General features: G+C 40.9%; 1 protein-coding gene across 1 annotated transcript in view; it reads left to right on the top strand.

Moving 5' to 3' along the window:
- Window positions 1–21743, top strand: part of LOC148313104 (neurofibromin-like) — an 87342-nt gene that overhangs the window by 19221 nt on the left and 46378 nt on the right. Inside the window, exons 14-32 of the mRNA XM_088267823.1 lie at window positions 1043–1226; window positions 1755–1941; window positions 2784–2883; window positions 3273–3405; window positions 4712–4862; window positions 5239–5308; window positions 6195–6366; window positions 6807–6949; window positions 7669–7884; window positions 8276–8392; window positions 9972–10147; window positions 10773–10887; window positions 12073–12259; window positions 12961–13145; window positions 14705–14840; window positions 17105–17195; window positions 17934–18108; window positions 19663–19777; window positions 20371–20495. Of these exons, the coding sequence (XP_088123949.1) occupies window positions 1043–1226; window positions 1755–1941; window positions 2784–2883; window positions 3273–3405; window positions 4712–4862; window positions 5239–5308; window positions 6195–6366; window positions 6807–6949; window positions 7669–7884; window positions 8276–8392; window positions 9972–10147; window positions 10773–10887; window positions 12073–12259; window positions 12961–13145; window positions 14705–14840; window positions 17105–17195; window positions 17934–18108; window positions 19663–19777; window positions 20371–20495 (2778 nt within the window). The remainder of the gene's footprint in view (window positions 1–1042; window positions 1227–1754; window positions 1942–2783; window positions 2884–3272; window positions 3406–4711; window positions 4863–5238; window positions 5309–6194; window positions 6367–6806; window positions 6950–7668; window positions 7885–8275; window positions 8393–9971; window positions 10148–10772; window positions 10888–12072; window positions 12260–12960; window positions 13146–14704; window positions 14841–17104; window positions 17196–17933; window positions 18109–19662; window positions 19778–20370; window positions 20496–21743) is intronic.

Consider the following 21743-nt stretch of genomic DNA (forward strand, 5'->3'; position numbering starts at 1 on the left):
ATAACATTTACGATTTTTATGGAGTGGAAGTTTTTGGTGAGAGTATTTCAATATTTTTAATGTTTTTGATTTAAAATAAACCCTGATGATGACAAGGTATTGTCAAAACCGTATTACTAAAAAAAGTGGTGAAAACAAAGTCAATTAATTTTATAAAGATAGGTTAGGTTAGTTTAGGTAGATAGTAAAGTAAGCTGTAAGTATAGTAAGGTAGGTGCTGGTTGCGTTTTTATATGTCACAAGGGTAAGTTAGGATATGCACTGCTTTTCTGTCTATATGGAAGGCATGCCCCTGGCTGTCTGTAGGGTCATTGGGGCAATCTTGTATGGTTTTTTGGGTACGAGTATAAATATGCACTGCTTTTCTGTCTATATGGAAGGCATGCCCCTGGCTGTCTGTAGGGTCATTGGGGCAATCTTGTATGGTTTTTTGGGTACGAGTATAAATATGCACTGCTTTTCTGTCTATATGGAAGGCATGCCCCTGGCTGTCTGTAGGGTCATTGGGGCAATCTTGTATGGTTTTTTGGGTACAAGTATAAATGTGCAAATAATCGAATATGGACATGAAAAATGTTGATACTAGTAATGTCTTTGCACTGTTCCGTGTCTGTCTGCTGTGCTGGTCAGGGTTGTGGGCTTCTATATACCTGTCAACGTCGAGTGGGAATCGGATCTAGCCGACTAATTAAACTAAACACTAATCCCTTTCACTGCCTACACCGGGGTACTTCTAGAAAATTTGGTGATGGACTTACAATCTTGTATTTATTTAGATTGGCAGTGGCAGGTATATTGAAAGCTTTTAAATGTAAATTCAAAGTAAAATCGGGATACAATTTTATATTGTTTCACATTTTCAATCAATTTCGCAACTTAGTTAAAAAAAATAATAAAATGCTTAGCAGGAGCAGATCTGTCAGGAAGCCTAGATGCTTCCGTATCAGATCTGGGCATGCGGTGGGACAGCTTTCAATGATACAAGTAACTGCAGATATTTGGACATAAATTAATTAATATCCTTTGGTTTGTCGGCGTGCAGCTCCCAGGTGCTGTTCAGCATCAGCCAGAAGCTGATCCAGCACCAGATCATGAACTACACGGACATTCTGCGCTGGCTGCGGGAGATCCTGCGCTGCCGCAACGCCTTCCTGCTGCGCCACAAGGACTACGCCAACGTGGGCAGCCAGATCGCCATCTGCAAGCAGGCCCACATCAAGCTGGAGGTAACCTTCCTCACTCCTCCCAGTACCATGCGGAGCGGAATGTACCTTCCTGCTGCGCCACAAGGACTACCAGGTGCCAGAAGCAACCTAACCTAACCGGAACATGTGTCCAGGTGGTGTTCTTCATGTACCTGTGGTCCATCGACATGGGCGCCGTGCTGGTGGCCATGTCCTGCTGTGCCAGGAGCAACCTAACCTAACCTAACCTGTCTCACTTCATGACTCCCCAGTATGCAGATTTTGTATGGAGGATAACGAAACGCCAATCCACATTCTCTATAATTGTGACGCATTCGCTCACAAACGAAGTCACATCCTTGGAGGACCTCTACTGGACTCGGAGAAGGTGAAGCTCCTACCACCAAGACAAATCGTGAGTTACATGACTCATGTAGGGCTTGGCAGTGACCTGTAATACAGAGAGAAGTCACAATAGACCTAATATGGTCGCAGTGATATAAGGATTGCAAGATCCCTTGACCCCAAAAAAAAAAAACCTAACCTAACCTAACAGGAACATTTGTCCAGGTGGTGTTCTTCATGTACCTGTGGTCCATCGACATGGACGCCGTGCTGGTGGCCATGTCCTGCTTCGCGCTGCTGTGCCAGGAGGCCGACATCCGCTGCGGCACGGACGAGGTCACCGTGACCTTCCTGCTGCCCAACTACCACCTCTACCAGGAGATCGCGCAGGCCAGCACCGTCCTCACCACAGGTACCTCACCTGACCTAACCTAACCTATACTGTTTTTATTTGAACCATTCTTTACCTAACCTAACCTAACCTATATTTTATATATTTAAAGCATTCTTAACCTAACCTAACATATATTTTATGTATTAATCTGTTAACCGAGCGGGACGCATAAATACGTCAAACGTAAGCAATATGGTGTACGGGTAGGACATATGAATACGTCCTTGAAATATATGTTTATTATATTATATATATGGACGTATATTTATCCAACAACAAAGGTATTAGTCTACCGTACATGTCTCAACATGAATTTAATACACGGAGTGAATCAGTATTCGCGCCCGTTACAAGTTGCGTAATTGGACCGCCCCGTTAACAGGTTATAAGCATTTTTAACCTAACCTAAACTAATTTTTATATAATAAAAGCATTCTTTACCTAACCTAACCATATTTTATAAATTAAAAGCATTCTTAACCTTGCCTAACCTTTATTTTATAACCTAACCTAACCTAACCTAACCTATATTTTATAAATTAAAAGCATTCTTTACCTAACCTAACCTTTATTTTATATATTAAAATTAAACATTCATTATAAGGTCTACTATGTTATACATGATGATGGTTTGACTCTGGCTAATGTCTGTACATGAAGTATTCTTCAGTTCTTTGTACAGTGCAATGAAGAAGTGAGGATGTTGCAATGAGGATAGCCTGGAATGACTCGTTGTGATCGGTAGCTTGGACGGGAAGAGAGGGAGAGGAAGATCCCCTCACGACGGAGTTATCAAGTTGCAGCAGCAGGCACCCCGGTGGTTGGAGCGCTATTCTAAATTGGCAATAACAAATTTTCAGGACGTGCGGCATTGCAGAAAAGGATAATGGCTCTACTAAGGAAGATCGAGCACTGCGTCAATGGCGTCCAGCCGGCCTGGGAGGAAACCTTCCGGAATTGGTGAGTACCTATCCGCCTCTTGCACCACACCAATCCATGCATCTCTATTTGACTTCAGAATTTTTCTACCATATTTAATGTTTTTTACGAAGATTGTTCTTCTGTGCATGTCATGAAAGGTTCCCCCGACATTGACTATCACTTGAGAGTAATTGTCCTTGTCTCGGGCAGCTGTAGAGAGTCCTGATCCCCGTCCAATCTCGTATATTCCGGAACCAGGAGATACCTCACCTCGTGGACCCTCCACTAGGTGCAATCGCTCGTACTTGTCTCCTCTCAGCACATGCCCCAGATAGGACACATGGACTTCAATCATGTATAAGTGGAAGGATAGCTGAGTACGTTCGGCAGTGAACTGTCAGCCCCTCAATGTTCCGGTGTACTTGCAGGGACTCGACGTGCAAGTCGCTGCAGTCGTACCCCAAGGTGGGCAAGGGCACCGAGGAGTGCCCCCTGGAGGCCCTGCCGCGCATCACCAGCAAGCGGAGAGCCTCCCACCAGAGCAGCGAGCATGACTTGGAGGTCAGTAGACATCTATATCATACATATATATGTACAGCTTCATTCACATATCGCTCACTCCTTTCAAGAACGTCATAAATCAAAAATTGTCAATTTTCAGTTGTGCGTGTTTTCGGAATGCCCAGAAAATTTACTATATCCCAGCAAAAGAGGCATATTTTCAACTTAATATTTACCTGCTACAGGGCAAAAAGTATTGTTTTTGCATTTTGAAGAAAAGGTGTAGTTATTTTTTTCAAATGGAGAAAAAACCTTCAGGTTTTATCTAAAAAGATCTGTTGCACAGTAAAAAGTTCAGTAAGTGGCTTGATATTTATTTTTAATACATTGTATTATATTTTTAAACTTCAAAAACATTTCCTGAAAAATCAAGTTTTTTGATTTATGACGTTCTTGAAAGGAGTGAGCGATATGTGTTTGTGTGTATTTACTTTATATTTTCATTAATTGATTCGGCAGTCACGTTGTGGTTAAACCTATCAATTCTTAATTTTAAAAAATTACTTAGTAAATACCACTATTTCTTAAAATCCACTGTGACATGTGTTTCGATGCGTTCCGCAACATTTTCAAACACCGTATGTGAAGGTAATTCTAAATTGTAGAGTTGGGTCCTTGGGACGTTGAAGGTTGAAGAGGGGGTAGGAGCTGTTTCTTGTTTTTATTTATTTATTTAATTTTTATTATTAACATAGACAAAAGGGGGGATGCTTTAGTCATTGTCGTATTGTTAATTATGGGTTTATTGTTATTTTTATTTTATGTTATAATAAAAGTGACTTCAAAATATCATTTTATTCTGAAACTGGTAGTCATTTCATGACTACCAGTTTCAGAATAAAATGAACAATGAATGATAGGGAAAAGTGTTGTTTTAATTGTGTTTAGTGTGCTTTGCTGGGGGTTGTTTTAAATGTTGTAAGTATTTTAGATGTGAATTTCAGATACCGAGCCGGCGCACGGTGTGTGCCAAATGTGGTGTGGGTATTACTCCAGGTAGCACAGGCTGTGTGTCAACCGCAGACCACACCAGTTCCACCCTGGAATGGTGAAGTCACAAACTGTGTGTCGACTGCAGACCACACTAATACCTCCCTGGAATGGTGAAGTCATAGACTGTGTGTCGACCGCAGACCACACCAATTCCTCCCTGGGATGGTGAAGTCATAGACTGTGTGTCGACCGCAGACCACACCAGTTTCACCGTGGAATGGTGAAGTCACAGACTGTGTGTCGACCGCAGACCACCTCAGTTCGCCCCTGGAATGGTGAAGTCCTTTTTTGAATGTGTTTTTCCTTCCTCCAGGACCAGATCAATGAGTGGGCCAACATGACGTCGTTCCTTTGCGCCTTGGGCGGCGTCTGCCTGCAGAAGAAGGGCACTCCGCCTCCTCGACCCGTTCCGCCTTCCTCTCTCGGCTGCCTGACTATATCCAGTGCTTCTTCACTCCATGGAGGTCAGATTGTAGTCACAGACATGTCCATACAAGAGCAATGAAGCTGACAGAGAAAAACCAAGATGGTTTGATATGAAAGACTTGCTGTGAACATAAAGGTGCTATCTTTGTTTTGCAGAGCAATACAAGTCTAATATTTGAGAAAAAGTGTTTTTTTTTTAAATTATTTTTAACTTGAACGTGAATATAACTTGAGAATAAAAGTAAAACCTCAACATGAGTAAAACTTCAATGTGGTTTACGAAGAGAATTTGTAACTTACATTATAAAACTATTTCTGTGTGAGTTTTTATGACAGGAGTATCTGTTTACAAAAAAGTGAAGATAAAAATGAAGATAGAAAAAGTGAAGATTTTATATATTGTATTGTTTCCAGGTCTAGTTGACACCCGGAAATGCACTCTACCGAACAGCTCCCAGGATGTCCAATACTGCCCTGTAACACAGTGAGTCAATGTTTTAGCCTTCAAATACCCTTCAGTATGTGCCAAATGACTATATAATTCTGCCCTATCGACCCCATGGCATTACTGCAATGGCCCTACAGGATGGTCCCAAGGACCTCACAGAAAAATCATGCTCCGAATGACTACAGCACTGCGCCAAAGACCCTAAAGAATGGTCCCAAAAACCCTACCAGCGCCTTCAATGACCCTTCATGATGCTTTCAAAGATGCTACTTGACGCCTTCAAAGCCTTCAACAACCCTTCAGGAAGCCTTGAAAGATCCTTCATTATGTGCTAAATGACCTTATAATATTGTTCCACCACGTGTGTGCTACGGCACACTGGTGTACCGTGGTGATTAGTTTGTGTGCCGCGGAAAAAAGTCTACTACTACTACTACTACCATCACGCCGTTTCCCCGCAGGGGCAGGCAGAGAGGATGGAACGCCACACTCTTCTGTCCTGACATACACTCCTCGCCTCCTTCACATCCATACATCTAGTCATACATGCCCTCCGATTACGCAGACTTTTGACACCGCCAGATTTTAGGTTCTGATTGATCTGATCGTGCCAAGTCTTTTTCGGTCGTCCACGTTCTGTTTTCCCTCTCACATTCGAAAAAAAGTCTAGTTCTGTGAAAATAACACAGTTGCTCCAAATTTTGATTGCCGGCGCTCAGTCAAGTAGGCTCACATTTCGCATTAAACATAATATGTTACCATAATACAGTAAATATGCACCTATTAAATTTATTAATTTGGTAGGTGTACCTTGAACAGAACAAGTTTGCGGAGCACTGCCCCATAACATGGTCCAATGACCGTACAACGCTTCCCTAAAGAACAGCCCCATCTAACATAATTGTATCGTGAATGCTTCCAGGTTTGTGGGCCAACTGCTGCGACTCCTGGTGTGCGTGAATGAGAAGTTTGGGCCGCAGATACAGAAGCACGTTAAGGAGCTGATTGGCCACGAGATGTCCTCGGCTCTCTACCCGATACTGTTTGACCAGCTGAGAGCCATCATCGACAAGTTCTTTGATGCCCAACAGCAGGTAAACTTATTCCACTACTCAAATTCTTGGAAGTTCTATATCTATGAACCAATTTTTAAACATTGTTCTTGAATCACTGGAACTTCACTAGAGACATCTATTGGTGAGATAAAAGGGAATGTAATTAATTATGAGTATTTTAATGTTTTAGAACTTAATAAACCCTGATGATGATAACCACTTTTTATTGGTAAACTTAATCCAACCAGATTCGATGTTTTAGCATTTAGTACATAAACCCTGATGATGACAAGTTTATTGTTGAAACCGGTAGGTTAAAGTGTACTTATAATAAAAAAGTGGTTAAAACACAGTTCTTTAATTTTATAAAGTTGATAAAATTTGCCGCAAAGTATCTGCAAAAAACATTCAAGAAAATTTCCAGTTTTGTTTATTTTCTTTAATTTATAATTGTTATTATGGTTTCCTTTTGTACCCAGGTGATGTTGACGGAGGTCAACACCCAGTTCGTGGAGCACACCATCTTCATCATGAAGAGCATCCTGGACAACAGCAAGAACGAGCAGCCGGCCGAACACCTCAGCGTCACCTCCATCGAGGGCCTGATGCTCGCCATCGTCAGGTATTCAATGGGTTCTATCACTCCAGTGTGGAAGTTTGGGATCATTTCATTCACTTGTATAACTTTGATGTATGTACGCACTGTTGTTGGATTTCTTTCGTATGTTAGTGGAGATGTGGAATCGGATCTGCGACGTCAGTTTTGCGGTCTTTTTTTGTTGATTGGATTGACATATCGCTCACTCCTTTCCAGAACGTCATAAATAAAAAATTTTCAATTTTCAGTTTCAGTTTGATTTTTCAGGAGATCATTTTTAAAGTTTAAAAATATAATAACATGTATGAAAAATAAATATCAAGCCACTTATTGAACTTTTAGGTTAAACCTGAATGCTTTTTCTACATTTAAAAAAAAAATTAAACAATACTTTTTCTTCAAAATGCAAAAACAACACTTAGCGGGTAAATATTTAGTTAAAAAAATGCCGCTTTTGGTGGGATTTAGTACATTTTCTAGGCATTCCGAGGCTAAAAAAGATTGGGAACCCCTGATATATGATGTTGTTGAAAGGAGTGAGCGATATTTCCTATGCACAACTGAATTCATACGTTGAACCAATCGAGATGTATACATTATTCCAGGGGTTTCCAACCAATAATATGTTTTTTTTTTAAGTATATTATTGTTCGAAAGTACTTATCCAAACGATGATTAGCAGGTAAAACAAACTTTTGTATGTTAGTAGATGTGGAATAGAATCTCTCCTCTCTGGTTTCCAGATACGTCCGGCACCTGGACATGACGGTGCTGTCGGTGCACATCAAGACCAAGCTCTGCCAGGTGGTGGAGGCCATGATGCGGCGCCGGGACGACCTCGCCTTCCGCCAGGAGATGAAGTTCCGCAACAAGCTCGTGGAGTACCTCACCGACTGGGTGCTCGGCACCAGCCATCAGATAGCGCCGCCCGTCTGCGGGGACGTCACCACCATCACCAGGTGAGCCGGCACCCCCGTGGCAGCGCCGTCTGTTGGATGCAAGAGTAGCGCATGCTTGGAGACGTGACCGCCGTCACCAGGTGAGCCATCTACCGTGATGGACACCCCAATGGCAGCGCCGTCTGTTGAATGTAGCGGATGCAATACTAGGGGACGTGACCGCCTACACCAGGTAAGCTGTTCCGGAATGAGCGTCTACCGTGATGGATACCTCTATGGCAGCGCCACCTGTCTAATACAAATGTCACATTTCAATGTCTCTTTTTGATTGACAAGATACATTTATCTACTATAATGGCGTATCATTGTGTTACCATGATAATAATTGATATTCAGGAATGAATATGAGTGCACCAACCCACATATTTCAACTTCTTCTCTGTGCTTCCAGGGAGTTGGACCAGGCTTGCATGGAGGCCGTGGCGTCTCTCCTCCGAGGCCTGCCGCTGCAGCCCGAGGAGTCCGACCGAGGAGATCTCATGGAAGCCAAGAGTCAGCTCTTCCTGAAGTAAGTCGTGAACTCGGTGACCCAAGGCTTTTGGTAGAGGACACCATACGCTCTGTCCGGCTAATTTGGCACAACTCCTGGACTTAACAAGACGAGACACACTTGTATCTCAGCTAATGCTGTGCATTTCTTCTATTTCAACCCTGAGAATCGACTAAGTACATATCTGGATATGACTAGAGTACACAGAGATACTATTGAATTTTAAATTTTAAATTTTCATTTTAATTTCAATTTATTTAAAATTAATATATACATTACAAACAATGTAGAAGAATCCCGCTTCGGAAAACTCCTTCAGACACATAGAACGATCAATATCTAATTTGATATTGTTTAACATATAGCTAGCTCTTCCTACAGGCATAACCATTGGCAGGTTGGTCCTGTGTATAGGAATGTGAAACAATGTATGCCGACGCTGTCTTAGGTAACTATCGGGAACATACAGACCAATGCTCCGGATAATTTCAGGATTATGCATCATACCATGCAACAATCCATAAAAATGCGTAATCAAATAAACATTCCTTCTAGTCTCCATGAAGTATCCATGTCTGGACATGATTGAGATATATTTATAATATGTATTACATTATTGTCGGCCGGTTTTGTTCATAAACTAGGACCCTGATTATACTCTGGCAGTCTGCCGCCCGACCCTCAGTATACTAATCACAAGTAGCCGCAACACCCGATTCCCATCTGTACAATGTTTGCAGGCGTCTCTCGCGCTTTACCTAAAGTAAGCAAATAGAACGCTCGCAAGCGTCTCCCGCTCTCTACCGACAGTATGGAAAAGGACCCTAATTATACTCTGGCAGTCTGCCGCCCGACCCTCAGTATACTAATCACAAGTAGCCGCAACACCCAATTCCCATCTGTACAGTATTTGCAGGCGTCTCTCGCGCTCTACCTAAAGTAAGCAAATAGAACGCTCGCAAGCGTCTCCCGCTCTCTACCGACAGAATGGAAAAGGACCCTAATTATACTCTGGCAGTCTGCCGCCCGACCCTCAGTATACTAATCACAAGTAGCCGCAACACCCATTTCCCATCTGTACAATGTTTGCAGGCGTCTCTCGCGCTTTACCTAAAGTAAGCAAATAGAACGCTCGCAAGCGTCTCCCGCTCTCTACCGACAGTATGGAAAAGGACCCTAATTATACTCTGGCAGTCTGCCGCCCGACCCTCAGTATACTAATCACAAGTAGCCGCAACACCCAATTCCCATCTGTACAATGTTTGCAGGCGTCTCTCGCGCTCTACCTAAAGTAAGCAAATAGAACGCTCGCAAGCGTCTCCCGCTCTCTACCGACAGTATGGAAAAGGACCCTAATTATACTCTGGCAGTCTGCCGCCCGACCCTCAGTATACTAATCACAAGTAGCCGCAACACCCAATTCCCATCTGTACAATGTTTGCAGGCGTCTCTCGCGCTCTACCTAAACTAAGCAAATAGAACGCTTCAAACATCAAACCGTGTAAAACTTGTATGTACTTGGTAACTTGCTAAAACTTGTACTCCGCACATCTCTTGTAATCTCGGTGTTTAGTTATTGTTGTGTGTGTGTTGTCAGGTACTTCACGCTGTTCATGAACCTGCTGAACGACTGCAACGAGGCGGAGTGCACGGCCATGGAGGAGCCCGGCCGGCAGCGCTCGGGCAAGCCCTCCACGCTAAGGAACGCCACCATCCAGGCCATGTCCAACCTGCTCAGCGCCAACATAGACTCGGGCCTCATGCACAGCATAGGTCTGTCGCCTCTTCATACCCACTTGCTGCCTCTCGTCACATGTGTAATATTCCCCACCATCCAGGCCATGTCCAACCTGCTCAGCACAACATAGCCTCATGTATATTCTACCATGTATATCACCCAGTTAACCTTAATCAACACGGTCATAGGAATTGCCAGACAGAGTGTCCCAAAATTAATGATAATAAAACCCTTATCCGCACCCCAATGGTGCATAGGGCACTGCGTCATATAAACGCAGTGTTATCTTGATGGTTTACACATGAAGGAAAGGTGATCAGCCCTCCGCTTCAGGTACCAGTCCAGGGTTATATTGAATAAATATGACTGTGAAAAAATCACTTATATTTATTTTACCCCCCTTTGGAATCGAACCCGGGACCTCCAGAACGGTAGCCGATCGTGCTGACCATTACACTACGGAGGCGGACCGTAATGGCGACCGTAATGGCGGACCGTAATTTGGTCCCAAAATTAGGGAACCAAAATATTTATTTTAATGGTAGAAAAACGTCGCATTTTTTTGATCAGAGTAGCTGATCAGTTATGAGAAAAAATGGTCAGAGTGGAAAGGGTTAATGTCTGATATGCTCTTCTTCATCACTCCCGTGTTGTTTCCAGATCTCGGCTACAATCGGGACCTTCAGACCAGAGCCGCCTTCATGGAAGTCCTTACCAAAATCCTTCAGCAGGGTACCGAGTTCGACACATTGGCGGAGACCGTGCTGGCAGACAGGTAACATTTATAGCAATGGTTCTCGACGGTGTTGGAGGTACCGAACCCCACCAGCTTAATTGAAAAAATTAAATATATGATTTTTTCAAATTATATACGACAGTTACAATTTGACTATTGGACGGCAGTGTTGCCAGGAAATGATCACTTTTCTATTCTATGTGATTCCCCGATTTTGCACATCATCACACATTTCACATTTCGCAATGAAAAAATCTGTAATAGTAGTAGTGTGGATTGTTTGTTTACCACTATACTACCATTTGTGTTATACAAATATGAGAGGAGGGCGTGGGAGGTTGACCCATAGACATCAACAAATAGAGCTGCCAATAATTTAGCGATGACACCAACATTAAAATAAGTCCATCGTTTCTGTGACCTCATTCATTGCCAACTTACGAAAATAATGTTTTTTTCAAAGGCTAAATTTCCAAAATAAAATGAAGAATGAAAATATTAGTTATATCGGCTGTTATAAACATAAAACGAGTCTTATACAATTCTTTATAGGTTGAGTGTGTATTTTTGTTTTTTTATATATTTGTATAGATTTATTTAAATCACAATTTTTACATATTTAGAAATTTATTTTTTTTGCAGAGACCCACCAAGCCACCTTGTGTGTCTTGTCGGTGGAGTTCTTTTTCAATACATTTTTTATTGTTTTTAACCGGATCCACGCGGCTCGCATAAGCGTATGTGTTTTAACAAGACATGTCCCATACGCGGCTGACATAAGCGTTTGTGTTTTCACTTTGCTCCAAGTTTCGAACCTCAGTTCAACTTGGAGGGATTTTTACATGGTGTGGAACTTTGGATCAAATAATACGTCAATCCTTGGCCTTATGACATCTGTTGAAATATCTGACTAATAATTTGTAACATCACAAGGATAAATAAAACAACAGATCCCTGATTTTTCTTGCGGTTGGTAATTAGTCATTATTTTACAATTTTCTTCAAATTAACTCTTGATCATTCACCCAATACTTTATTTTGCCTTTGTTCCATATTTTATTTTGACCTCTAACCTCCGTCGGCAACAAATTAAAAATGTTTAGAACGATATTTTGCAGTGTTGGACTCCCATATTTACTGTCGATTCTTGGGACTATCAAACCTTCATTGTGTGTAAATTAGATATTCCTCCCGTCTGACAAAGATTGCCTCTTTTGGTTCTAGATTCGAACAGCTGGTGCAGTTGGTGACCATGATTTCCGACAAGGGGGAGCTGCCGATCGCGATGGCGCTCGCCAACGTGGTGACCACGTCCCAGATGGACGAGCTGGCCCGAGTGTTTGTCACCCTGTTTGATGCCAAGCACTTGTTGTCGCCGCTGCTTTGGAACATGTTCTACCGGGAAGTGGAGGTGAGCCCATTTCCTGTATTTTAACATACACACTGAGGGCTAGTGAAGACGCTATAGGCCGTGGCGTGATCAGAAAATTAATTAGGGTAGACAATAGAGGTTTCTCTTTCACAGTAGGCAGCTTGGCTTGGCAGTAGAGTGATTTTTTCACTATAACAAGGGTTCCCAAAGCTTGCGCCGCGGCGCCCTGGTGCGCCGCAGAAAGTAAAGAGGGGCGCCGTGAGTCGATCCTCTATCATTATCCGAAACCACAAATATTTTCTTTTTTGTTGTTCTCTGTTTCAATTCTGAATTCTTATAAATATTTTCAAACCCTTATCCGCACCCCAATGGTGCATAGGGCACTGCATCATAAAAACGCAGTGTTATCTTGATCGTTAACACATGAAGGAAAGGTGATCAGCCCTCCGCTTCAGGTACCAGTCCAGGGTAATATTGAATAAATATTACAGTGAGAATGGGTTCGATTCCCAGGGGGGTTGTAAATAAATATTAGTGATTTTACACTGTAATATTTATTTAACATTACCCTGGACTGGTTCCTGAAGCGCAAGAGTGATCACCTTGCCTTCGTGTAAGTAATGATCAAGATACAACACTGCGTCAATTCGATGCAGTGCCCTATGCACCATCGGGTGCGGATAAGGGTTATAAGTAAGTAATAAGTAAGTTTATCAATTGATTTCGTTGAATGTTCCCAGGTATCGGATTGCATGCAGACGCTCTTCCGCGGGAACTCTCTGGGCTCCAAGATCATGGCCTTCTGCTTCAAGATCTACGGCGCCTCGTACCTGCAGGCCTTGCTGGACCCCATGGTCAGTCCGCTCCTGGAGCAGGCTGACGAGGAGGACGGCCACAGGATCAGCTTCGAGGTGGACCCGGCCAGGTGACTCCTAGCCCCGACACCGCTTTTGAATTACAATTTTCATATTATTTTTTGACATCTCATCAAAGATTAGGGAAGAATTTACATATTCTGTGTTAAAGTGGACGTACGATTGCCTCTAATAAATGTCAATAACTGTTATATTAATAATAAATAAAAACCCTTATCCGCACCCCAATGGTGCATAGGGCACTGTGTCAGATTAACGCAGTGTTATCTTGATCGTTTACACATGAAGGAAAGGTGATCAGCCCTCCGCTTCAGGTACAAGTCCATGGTAATATTGAATAAATATTACAGTGAAAAAATCACCTATATTTATTTTACCCCCCTTGGGAATCGAACCCGGGACCTCCAGAACGGTAGCCGAGCGTGCTGACCATTACACTACGAGTGACTCTGAAATCTAGCTACGGCTTATGCAACACCGTTTACCATGTCCCTACTCAGGATGAGTGGATTTACTCTTTATGTTTAAAGTTACTATAATTTCATGTAATTCTTGAGTGAAAATTCCAGGCAAAAACACTTGCACACTCACTACTCCAATTCTTGGAAGTTCTATATATATGAACCAATTTAGAAACATTATTCTTGAATCATTAGAACTTCACTAGAGACATCTTTTGGTGAGATGAAAAGAAGCTTTTTATTGAGCAGAAACTCTTTTATTAGTATGTAAGGTCGGAATCCTGGATTATAATCACAGAAAAATAATATATGAAAATAACTCCTGTCATTGGAGATAATCCAGATTTTGTGAACAAGTATTTGGACACACTCAAAATGTTGTAAATTCAAATTTTATAAATTAAATGTTACTTTGTTTTAAAATCACTATAAACATTTTATTATAACTTAATTATAATGTCTACCGGTTTCCAAGCTAACCGCTTCTTTATCAAGACTGATTAATACTAAAACACTATCTACTTAACAAAATTCTAAATATTTAGACGGCTGGGCAAAGGAGCTTGGGTAGACCTCAAGTGGCTTTATTTTTGTGTTGATTGGCAGTTACAGTCTAAAGGGCTTAACACGTTGTCAGCGGGACACGGCATTTGTCGTTTTTCGCGGACTGTCGGTCAACTGCGGGACACGGCAAATGCCGTTTTTGTTCGACTGTCGGTTATCGGCGGGAAACGGCAAAATACGGGTATGTTATCAGCTTGAAATAAAACGCGTTGAAGGGTAATCTGCTACCTGGGTGCTAGGCGACAGTCTGTTGACGTTATTTGAGATGCCTTGTCCGGATTGGCTAGTGTGTCGCTTGTAAAGGCATTGCCAGAAATCCAGAGTTTTTATGCGATCTCAATCTCCACTTCGGGAGTCGTAACAATCGGCGGGTATGTATGAGGAGATGCATGAACGTGGAAGAGGCGAAGAATGTTTGCAAGGACAGAGTGTGGCGCTCTATTCTCTCTGCCTACCCCTGCGGCCAAGCGGCGTGATGGTTAGTTAGTTAGTTAGTTTTTTATATTGTAAGTATATAAATAAGTTATATTTTTCTTTGAATTAGTTTCATTAGCTAAAGTATGTTTTTTTTTACATTTTTGCAGACTGGAAGCTAATGAGGATATTGAAGAGAACCGGCAGAACTTGATTGCCCTGACGCAGAAGGTGTTCGACGCCATCATCACATCTGCGGAGAAATTCCCCCCGCAACTCCGGAGCATGTGCCATTGTCTCTACCAGGTACGTCCGTACAGTTACCTGTTTCTAGGGACTAACAAGAAGAGTCAACTACACATGGCCTGTTCAATAAATACGTAGACTGACGTCATAAAACAAAACATTCGAATTTCATGTCTGAGTCCCCTACAAATATTCACCTCTCCGACGCACGCATTGACCACTCTCCTTATCATCACATCTTGTTCACTTTGTGTAATACCACTTAAAAAGAAAGTTTAAATCAAAGATACTTTCTTTTAAGTGGTATTACACAAAGTGAAAGATGAATGATAAGGAGAGTGTTATATTATCATACCGCAAAGTTGTTTTTATGCTTTTAACACACTTGGGACGGGAAAGGTATTCCTACCCGTTGTGTGATACGATAAGATAACACTGCGTTTATATGATGTAGTGCCCTATGCACCATTGGGTGTGGATAATGATTTTCAAAAAATGAACAATTTTGTGTAATACCACTTAAAAAGAAAGTTAAAAATAAAGTCAGTTTGAGGTATTTCACAATGTGAACGATGAATGATAAGGAGAGTGTTATATTATATCATACTACGAAGTGTTATATTATCATACCACTTTGAACGGTTAAGGTATTTCTACCCGCCGGGTGGATTGATGCTTAAGAACGGAAAGGGTATTTTTACCTTCTGGGCTATCCTCATTGCAAAGGCAGAAAAGGAGAAATAACTACTACTACTACCATCACGCCGTTTCTCCGCAGGGGTAGGCAGAGAGGATGGAACGCCACACTCTTCTGTCCTGACATACACTCCTCGCCTCCTTCACATCCATACATCTAGTCATACATGTCCTCCGATTACGCAGACTTTTGACACCGCCAGATTTTAGGTTCTGATTGATCTGATCGTGCCAAGTCTTTTTCGGTCGTCCGCGTTCTGTTTTCCCTCTCACATTCGCCACATATATTCTCTTAGTCATTCTCTCGCTATCCATTCGCTCCACATGTCCATACCACCGCAAAGAGCTCTTCCTAATCTTTTCAATTATTCCTCGTTCAGCCTTACATTCCTTTCTTATATTGTCATTTTTAATTCTGTCATACAATGATTTTCCACACATTCGTCTGAGGGAGCGCATTTCTACAGCGTTCACTCTGCTTTCATCCTTCCTTTGCCAATTCCATGTTTCGCTTCCATACATTAGTGTCGGTACTAGCACGCCGTTGTGAACCGCTATTTTCAGGAGAAATAATCCAATGTTTTTATATGAATTTTATATACCAATCTCTTTGCTAAGGTCTTAACTATATGCACATAATCATCAAATCCCATTGCCAGCGGACTGCAGGCATAAAAAATACCCATCTGAAATAAGTTAACCTTTTGACGTGTTAACTTTGTTTCTGAGAGACGCCCGTGCGTTGCGGTTTTTTAAATTACATATTACTTTTATCATGTATTTAGTGAAAAACTGATTTATTTTCCTAAACAAAAATGTTCAATGGGATTCATTGTGCCTTTTGGGTACTCTATAATACACTTGTGTCACATTATTCTTGAAATATATGTCGTAATATAAACAAATAAGATCGTAACATAAATAAATATAAAAAAACCTGAATTCTAATAATAATTTATTAAATAATATATTGTTTCAAAATTCTTCACCATTGCTTTCCATTTTTCCTTTGTTTTCAAACTCCGTCCCTAGACTAACCCCTTCCCCTTACTTTCCCCTCTCCTTATTTATAGAACAATTTTACATTTTAGTTATTATACAGACCTGAATGATGGAAGTTTAACTTCTGAAACATGTAGTCTATAATTAAACTCAAGTGGTAAAAAACGAAGTGTTTTCTTTAATCATTGTAATAAATCAAAGCACGCATCGTGTGTCACTCTTACCCACTGGCGATGCGCAGCGTCGAGAGTGAGACAGATATAGGGCATGATTATGGCGCGGACTAATTACCGACCGCAAGAAAAATCAGGGATCTGTTCTTTTATTTATCCTTGTGATGTTACATATTATTAGTCAGATATTTTAACAGATGTCATAAGGCCAAGGATTGACGTATTCGAAAAAATCCCTCCAAGTTGAACTGAGGTTCGAAACTTGGAGCAAAGTAAAAACACATACGCTTATGTCAGCCGCGTTTGGGGCATGTTTTGTGAAAACACATACGGTTATGCGAGCCGCGTGGATCCGGTTAATGGAACAACTGCGTGTTGCGAGTTGTTTGCTGTCTCGTACGTCATGTAAGCCCATGTGAACTCCATCAGCTGTAATGGCGAATACATTTGCAGGTTTTGAGCAAGAGGTTTGCCCAGTTTCCTCAGACAAGCATTGGAGCCGTGGGAACAGTCCTTTTCCTGAGATTCATCAATCCTGCTATTGGTAATAAATATTTTTATTTTAATCCCCATGTGTGCCATTTCTTTGTTATGTATTCTGCTAGATACTGGATTGTTCATCCTATAGATCACATATCAATATGTAATATCGCTCACTCCTTGCAACAATGTCACATATGAAAAAACTTCATTTTTCAGGAGATTGTTTTTAAAATATATAATGAAATGTATTAAAAATAAATATTAAGCCGTTAATTAAACTTTTTACTGTGCAACAGATCTTTTTAGGTAAAATCTGAAGGTTTTTTCTTCATTTGAAATATATTTAGTATATATGAAAAAATAATTAAATAATACCTTTTCTTCAAAATGCAAAAACGATACTTTTCTGCCCTGTAGCGGGTAAATATTATGTTAAAAATATGCCGCTTTCGCTGGGATGTAGTACATTTTCTGGGCATTCCGAAAACATGCACAACTGAAAATTGACAATTTTTTATACATGACGTTCTTGAAAGCAGTGAGCGATATATTATCCGTACAGTGATAGAATATGTTATTAAAAATGTCAACCACTTGAACCAAAAATATAATAAGTTATTTTTTATTTATTTAAAGTTTACACGTTTTGTCGCAATTTTTGATAGAATTCAGTAAACAAAACAGATTTGCATTAAAAGGATTTTTTTTGGTGCGTTTTTGGTGGTAGCTTTTTGGTGCGGACCTCCACAATTATGTGTTTGATGAAATACAAGTAAATGAATACCCTCGTTTGTTCCAGTGTCTCCGCAGGAGATGGGCATCGTCTCGAAGCAGGTGCCGGCCTCCGTGAAGCGCGGGCTGATGCTGATGTCCAAGATCCTGCAGAACATCGCCAACCACGTGGAGTTCTCCAAGGAGCAGCACATGCTGCCCTTCAACGACTTCCTCAAGGCTCACTTCGAGATTGGCCGCAGGTGAGAGACATCATGACTGACACTCTCCTTGTCATTCATCGGTCACTTTGTGTCTTCTCCTGGCTCCATCCCAACTTATCGTCTTTGTAGACTGTTGGAGTCAGCTCTCCTCGTCTTCAGGCTGTAGGTCCTTCTGTCATACAACGTCACCTAGGCCATGCCTTCAAATCATGTTATCTTTCTGTAGCATGTTGGGGTCATCTCTTCTCATCCTCAGGTTGTTGGTCCTTTTGTCATGGACAACGTCATCTAGGCCATGCCTTCAAATCAGATCAAATCAGAAGTCTGGGCATTTACGGGGCTGATGACCGTCATAGACTTCTTCTTCATCTTTGATGATATGTCAGAAAATAACAAAAAAATCCTCCTATAATTAGAGATAATCCAGATTTGTAAACAAGTATTTGGACACACTTAAAATGTTGTTCTATAATTGTTTTATATTTTAGTTATCACTCAGAGCTGACGATGGAAGTTCAGCTTCCGAAACTAGTAGTCATTAATAAACTCAAGTGCCATAAAAACAAGTGTTTCCTTAATCATTTTAACCGGATCCACGCGGCTCGCATAACCGTATGTGTTTTCACAAAACATGCTCCATACACGGCTGACATAAGCGTATGTGTTTTTACTTTGCTCCAAGTTCAAACCTCAGTTCTACTTGGAGGGATTTTTTCATGATGTGGAACTTTGGATAAAATAATACGTCAATCTTTGTCCTTATGACATCTGTTGAAATATCTGACTAATAATTTGTAACATCACAAGGATAAATAAAAGAACAGATCCCTGATTTTTCTTGAGGTCGATAATTAGTCCGCGCCATAATCATGCCCTATATCTGTCTCACTCTCGACGCTACGCATCGCCAGTGGGTAAGAGTGACACACGATGCGTGCTTTGATTTATTTATGTTACAATCTTATTTGTTTATATTACGATATATTCCAAGAACAATGTGACACGTGTATTATAGAGTACCAAAAAGGCACAATGAATCCCATTGAACGTTTTTGTTTAGGAAAATAAATCGTTTCTTAACTAAATACATGATAAAAGTAATCATTTAAAAAACGGCGAAATACCGCCGCGCACGGGCGTCTCTCAGGAACAAAGTGAACGCGGTTAAAAGGTTAAACTCATGAATTACATGAAGTTATAGTAACTTTAAACATAAAGAGTAAATCCGCTCACGAGTAGGCATAGGCTGTGAAACTTAAAAATTTGAAACCGGAATATAAGGTCATGATAAGCGGTGTTGCATAAGCCGTAGCTAGATTTCAGAGTCACTTGGACTATAGGTAATTCAAAAATAAATAAATAAGGGGGGGGGTTAAAGAACGAGACTTTTTGTAAAAGGAAACATAGATAGTAATGGTGACGTATTAAAAAAAATATATATATATTATTAATTCATGTTTTATCAGAATTTTTTCTAATTTTATCATTATTTAAATTGTTTTGACTTTACCTTTGTTTGTAACTGAGTGTAATAATAAGCGGACGTGAGTTGAATGAGTCGATTGTGCAGTAATGTTGGTGTTTCTCGGGCAGATTCTTCATCCAAGTTGCGTCCGACTGCGAATCGGTGGACCAGACAACCCACTCGCTGTCCTTCATCAGCGACGCTAACGTGCTGTCACTTCATCGTTTGCTCTGGAGTCATCAGGTACAATTATTTACCAGTTTTGTGCTGCCATTTTTTGGTGGAACTGCATTTTATATAATAAAAAAATAATAATAAAGTTTATAATTTATATAAGAAGCACTAACTTTGTGATTTTCCATTTTATAATTCAAATAACTTTACAATATTTTTTGACATCTCATCAAAGATGAAGAAGAATATGGAAGTCTGGGCATTTACGGGGCTTACGACCGTCATAGGCTGGTTTAAGTGATCACTTTACACACGTGTAACATTCACCAATTCTACCCATTATTGACAACCACACTACTCAAATTCTTGGAAGTTCTATATATATGAACCAATTTAGAAACCTTGTTCATGAATCACTAGAACTTCACTAGAGACATCTATTGGTGAGATGTAAAGAAGCTTTTTATTAAGCAGAAACTCTTATATTAGTATGTGAGATCGGAATCCTGACAAATCAAATAACTTTGTTTGAAAATCACTATAAATATTTTATTTTAACTTAATTATGATGTCTACCGGTTTCCAAGCTAACCGCTTCTTTATCAAGACTGATTAATACTAAAACACTATCTACTGTACAATATTCTTATGCTCATTTCCAGGAACGAATCGGTGATTACCTGTCCTCGAGCCGCGACCACAAGGCCGTGGGGCGGAGGCCATTCGACAAGATGGCCACCCTGCTGGCTTACCTCGGCCCCCCAGAGCATAAGCCGGTCGATTCACAGTATGTCAACTCACAGTATGTCTATTCTTAGTATGTCTATTTACCATATATCAATTCATAATATGCTGTGGATTGCACGGATTATGGTGCGCTTGCGTCCACCATTCATTGGTTCTCAGAAGGTTGCGTTTATGAAGGATGATAATTAAATTAGATAAGCACTTACTTGGTTTCACATTTTATTCTGCAATATTTCATTCATTCAAACCGTTATCCGCACCCCAATGGTGCATAGGGCACTGCTTCATATAAACGCAGTGTTATCTTGATCGTTTACACATGAAGGAAAGGTGATCAGCCCTCCGTTTCCGGTACCAGTCCAGGGTAATATTGAATAAATATTACAGTGAAAAAATCACGTTTATTTATTTGACCCCCCCTGGGAATCGAACTCGGGACCTCCAGTATGGTAGCCGAGCGTGCTGATCATTACACTGTGGAAGCGGACAAAATCTGTAATATTTAACAATGTTATAAGACTTATCTTCTCCGTCTTAATCCTCATTGCTGAGGGTTGTGACCCTTGCAGAAGCAATGACTCTTCTCCAGTTATCCCTTGACTGCGCTGCACGTAGCGCTCCAACCACTGAGGTGCCTGCTGCTGCCTTAATTTGATTGGTCCATCGTGTGGGGGATCTTCCTCTCCCTCTCTTTCCCTCCAGGCTACCGATCACAACTAGGCGTTCCAGGCTATCCTCGTTGCCACGCGCAACGTGTCCAAAGAATAAGACTTATAGCTATGTTATATTTGTAAGAGATGGATCACTGACCACGTTATATTTTTGATTTTAAATAGCTTATTGAAATGACTATGCGGCTAGTGGTAACTGTAGATAGGTCTGGTTGCGATGGTGGCTGACGACAAGGGAGAATGAATTCCCTGTTGCCAGTCCTTCTAAAGATTCCATGTTCTCTAAGCCTAAGACAAATGTCGGAAAGGAAAACTAACCCAAGCAACAGCTCAATAAGGTACACAAAGCACAACATATCGCTCACTCCTTTCAACAACGTCATAAATCAAAAATCGTCAATTTTCAGTTGTGCATGTTTTCGGAATGCCCAGAAAATGCACTATATCCCAGCAAAAGCGGCATATTTTAAACTTAATATTTACCCGCTACAGGGCAGAAAGTGTTGTTTCTACATTTTGAAGAAAAGTTATTGTTTAATTATTTTTTTAAATTTACTAAATATTTTTCAAATGGAGAAAAAACCTTCAGGTTTTACCTAAAAAGATCTGTTGCACAG

This window comes from Brachycentrus maculatus, unplaced genomic scaffold (genome assembly GCF_059751285.1).
Source record: "Brachycentrus maculatus isolate JH-2025_06_01 unplaced genomic scaffold, ASM5975128v1 h1tg000020l, whole genome shotgun sequence".
Classification (NCBI taxonomy): domain Eukaryota; kingdom Metazoa; phylum Arthropoda; class Insecta; order Trichoptera; family Brachycentridae; genus Brachycentrus; species Brachycentrus maculatus.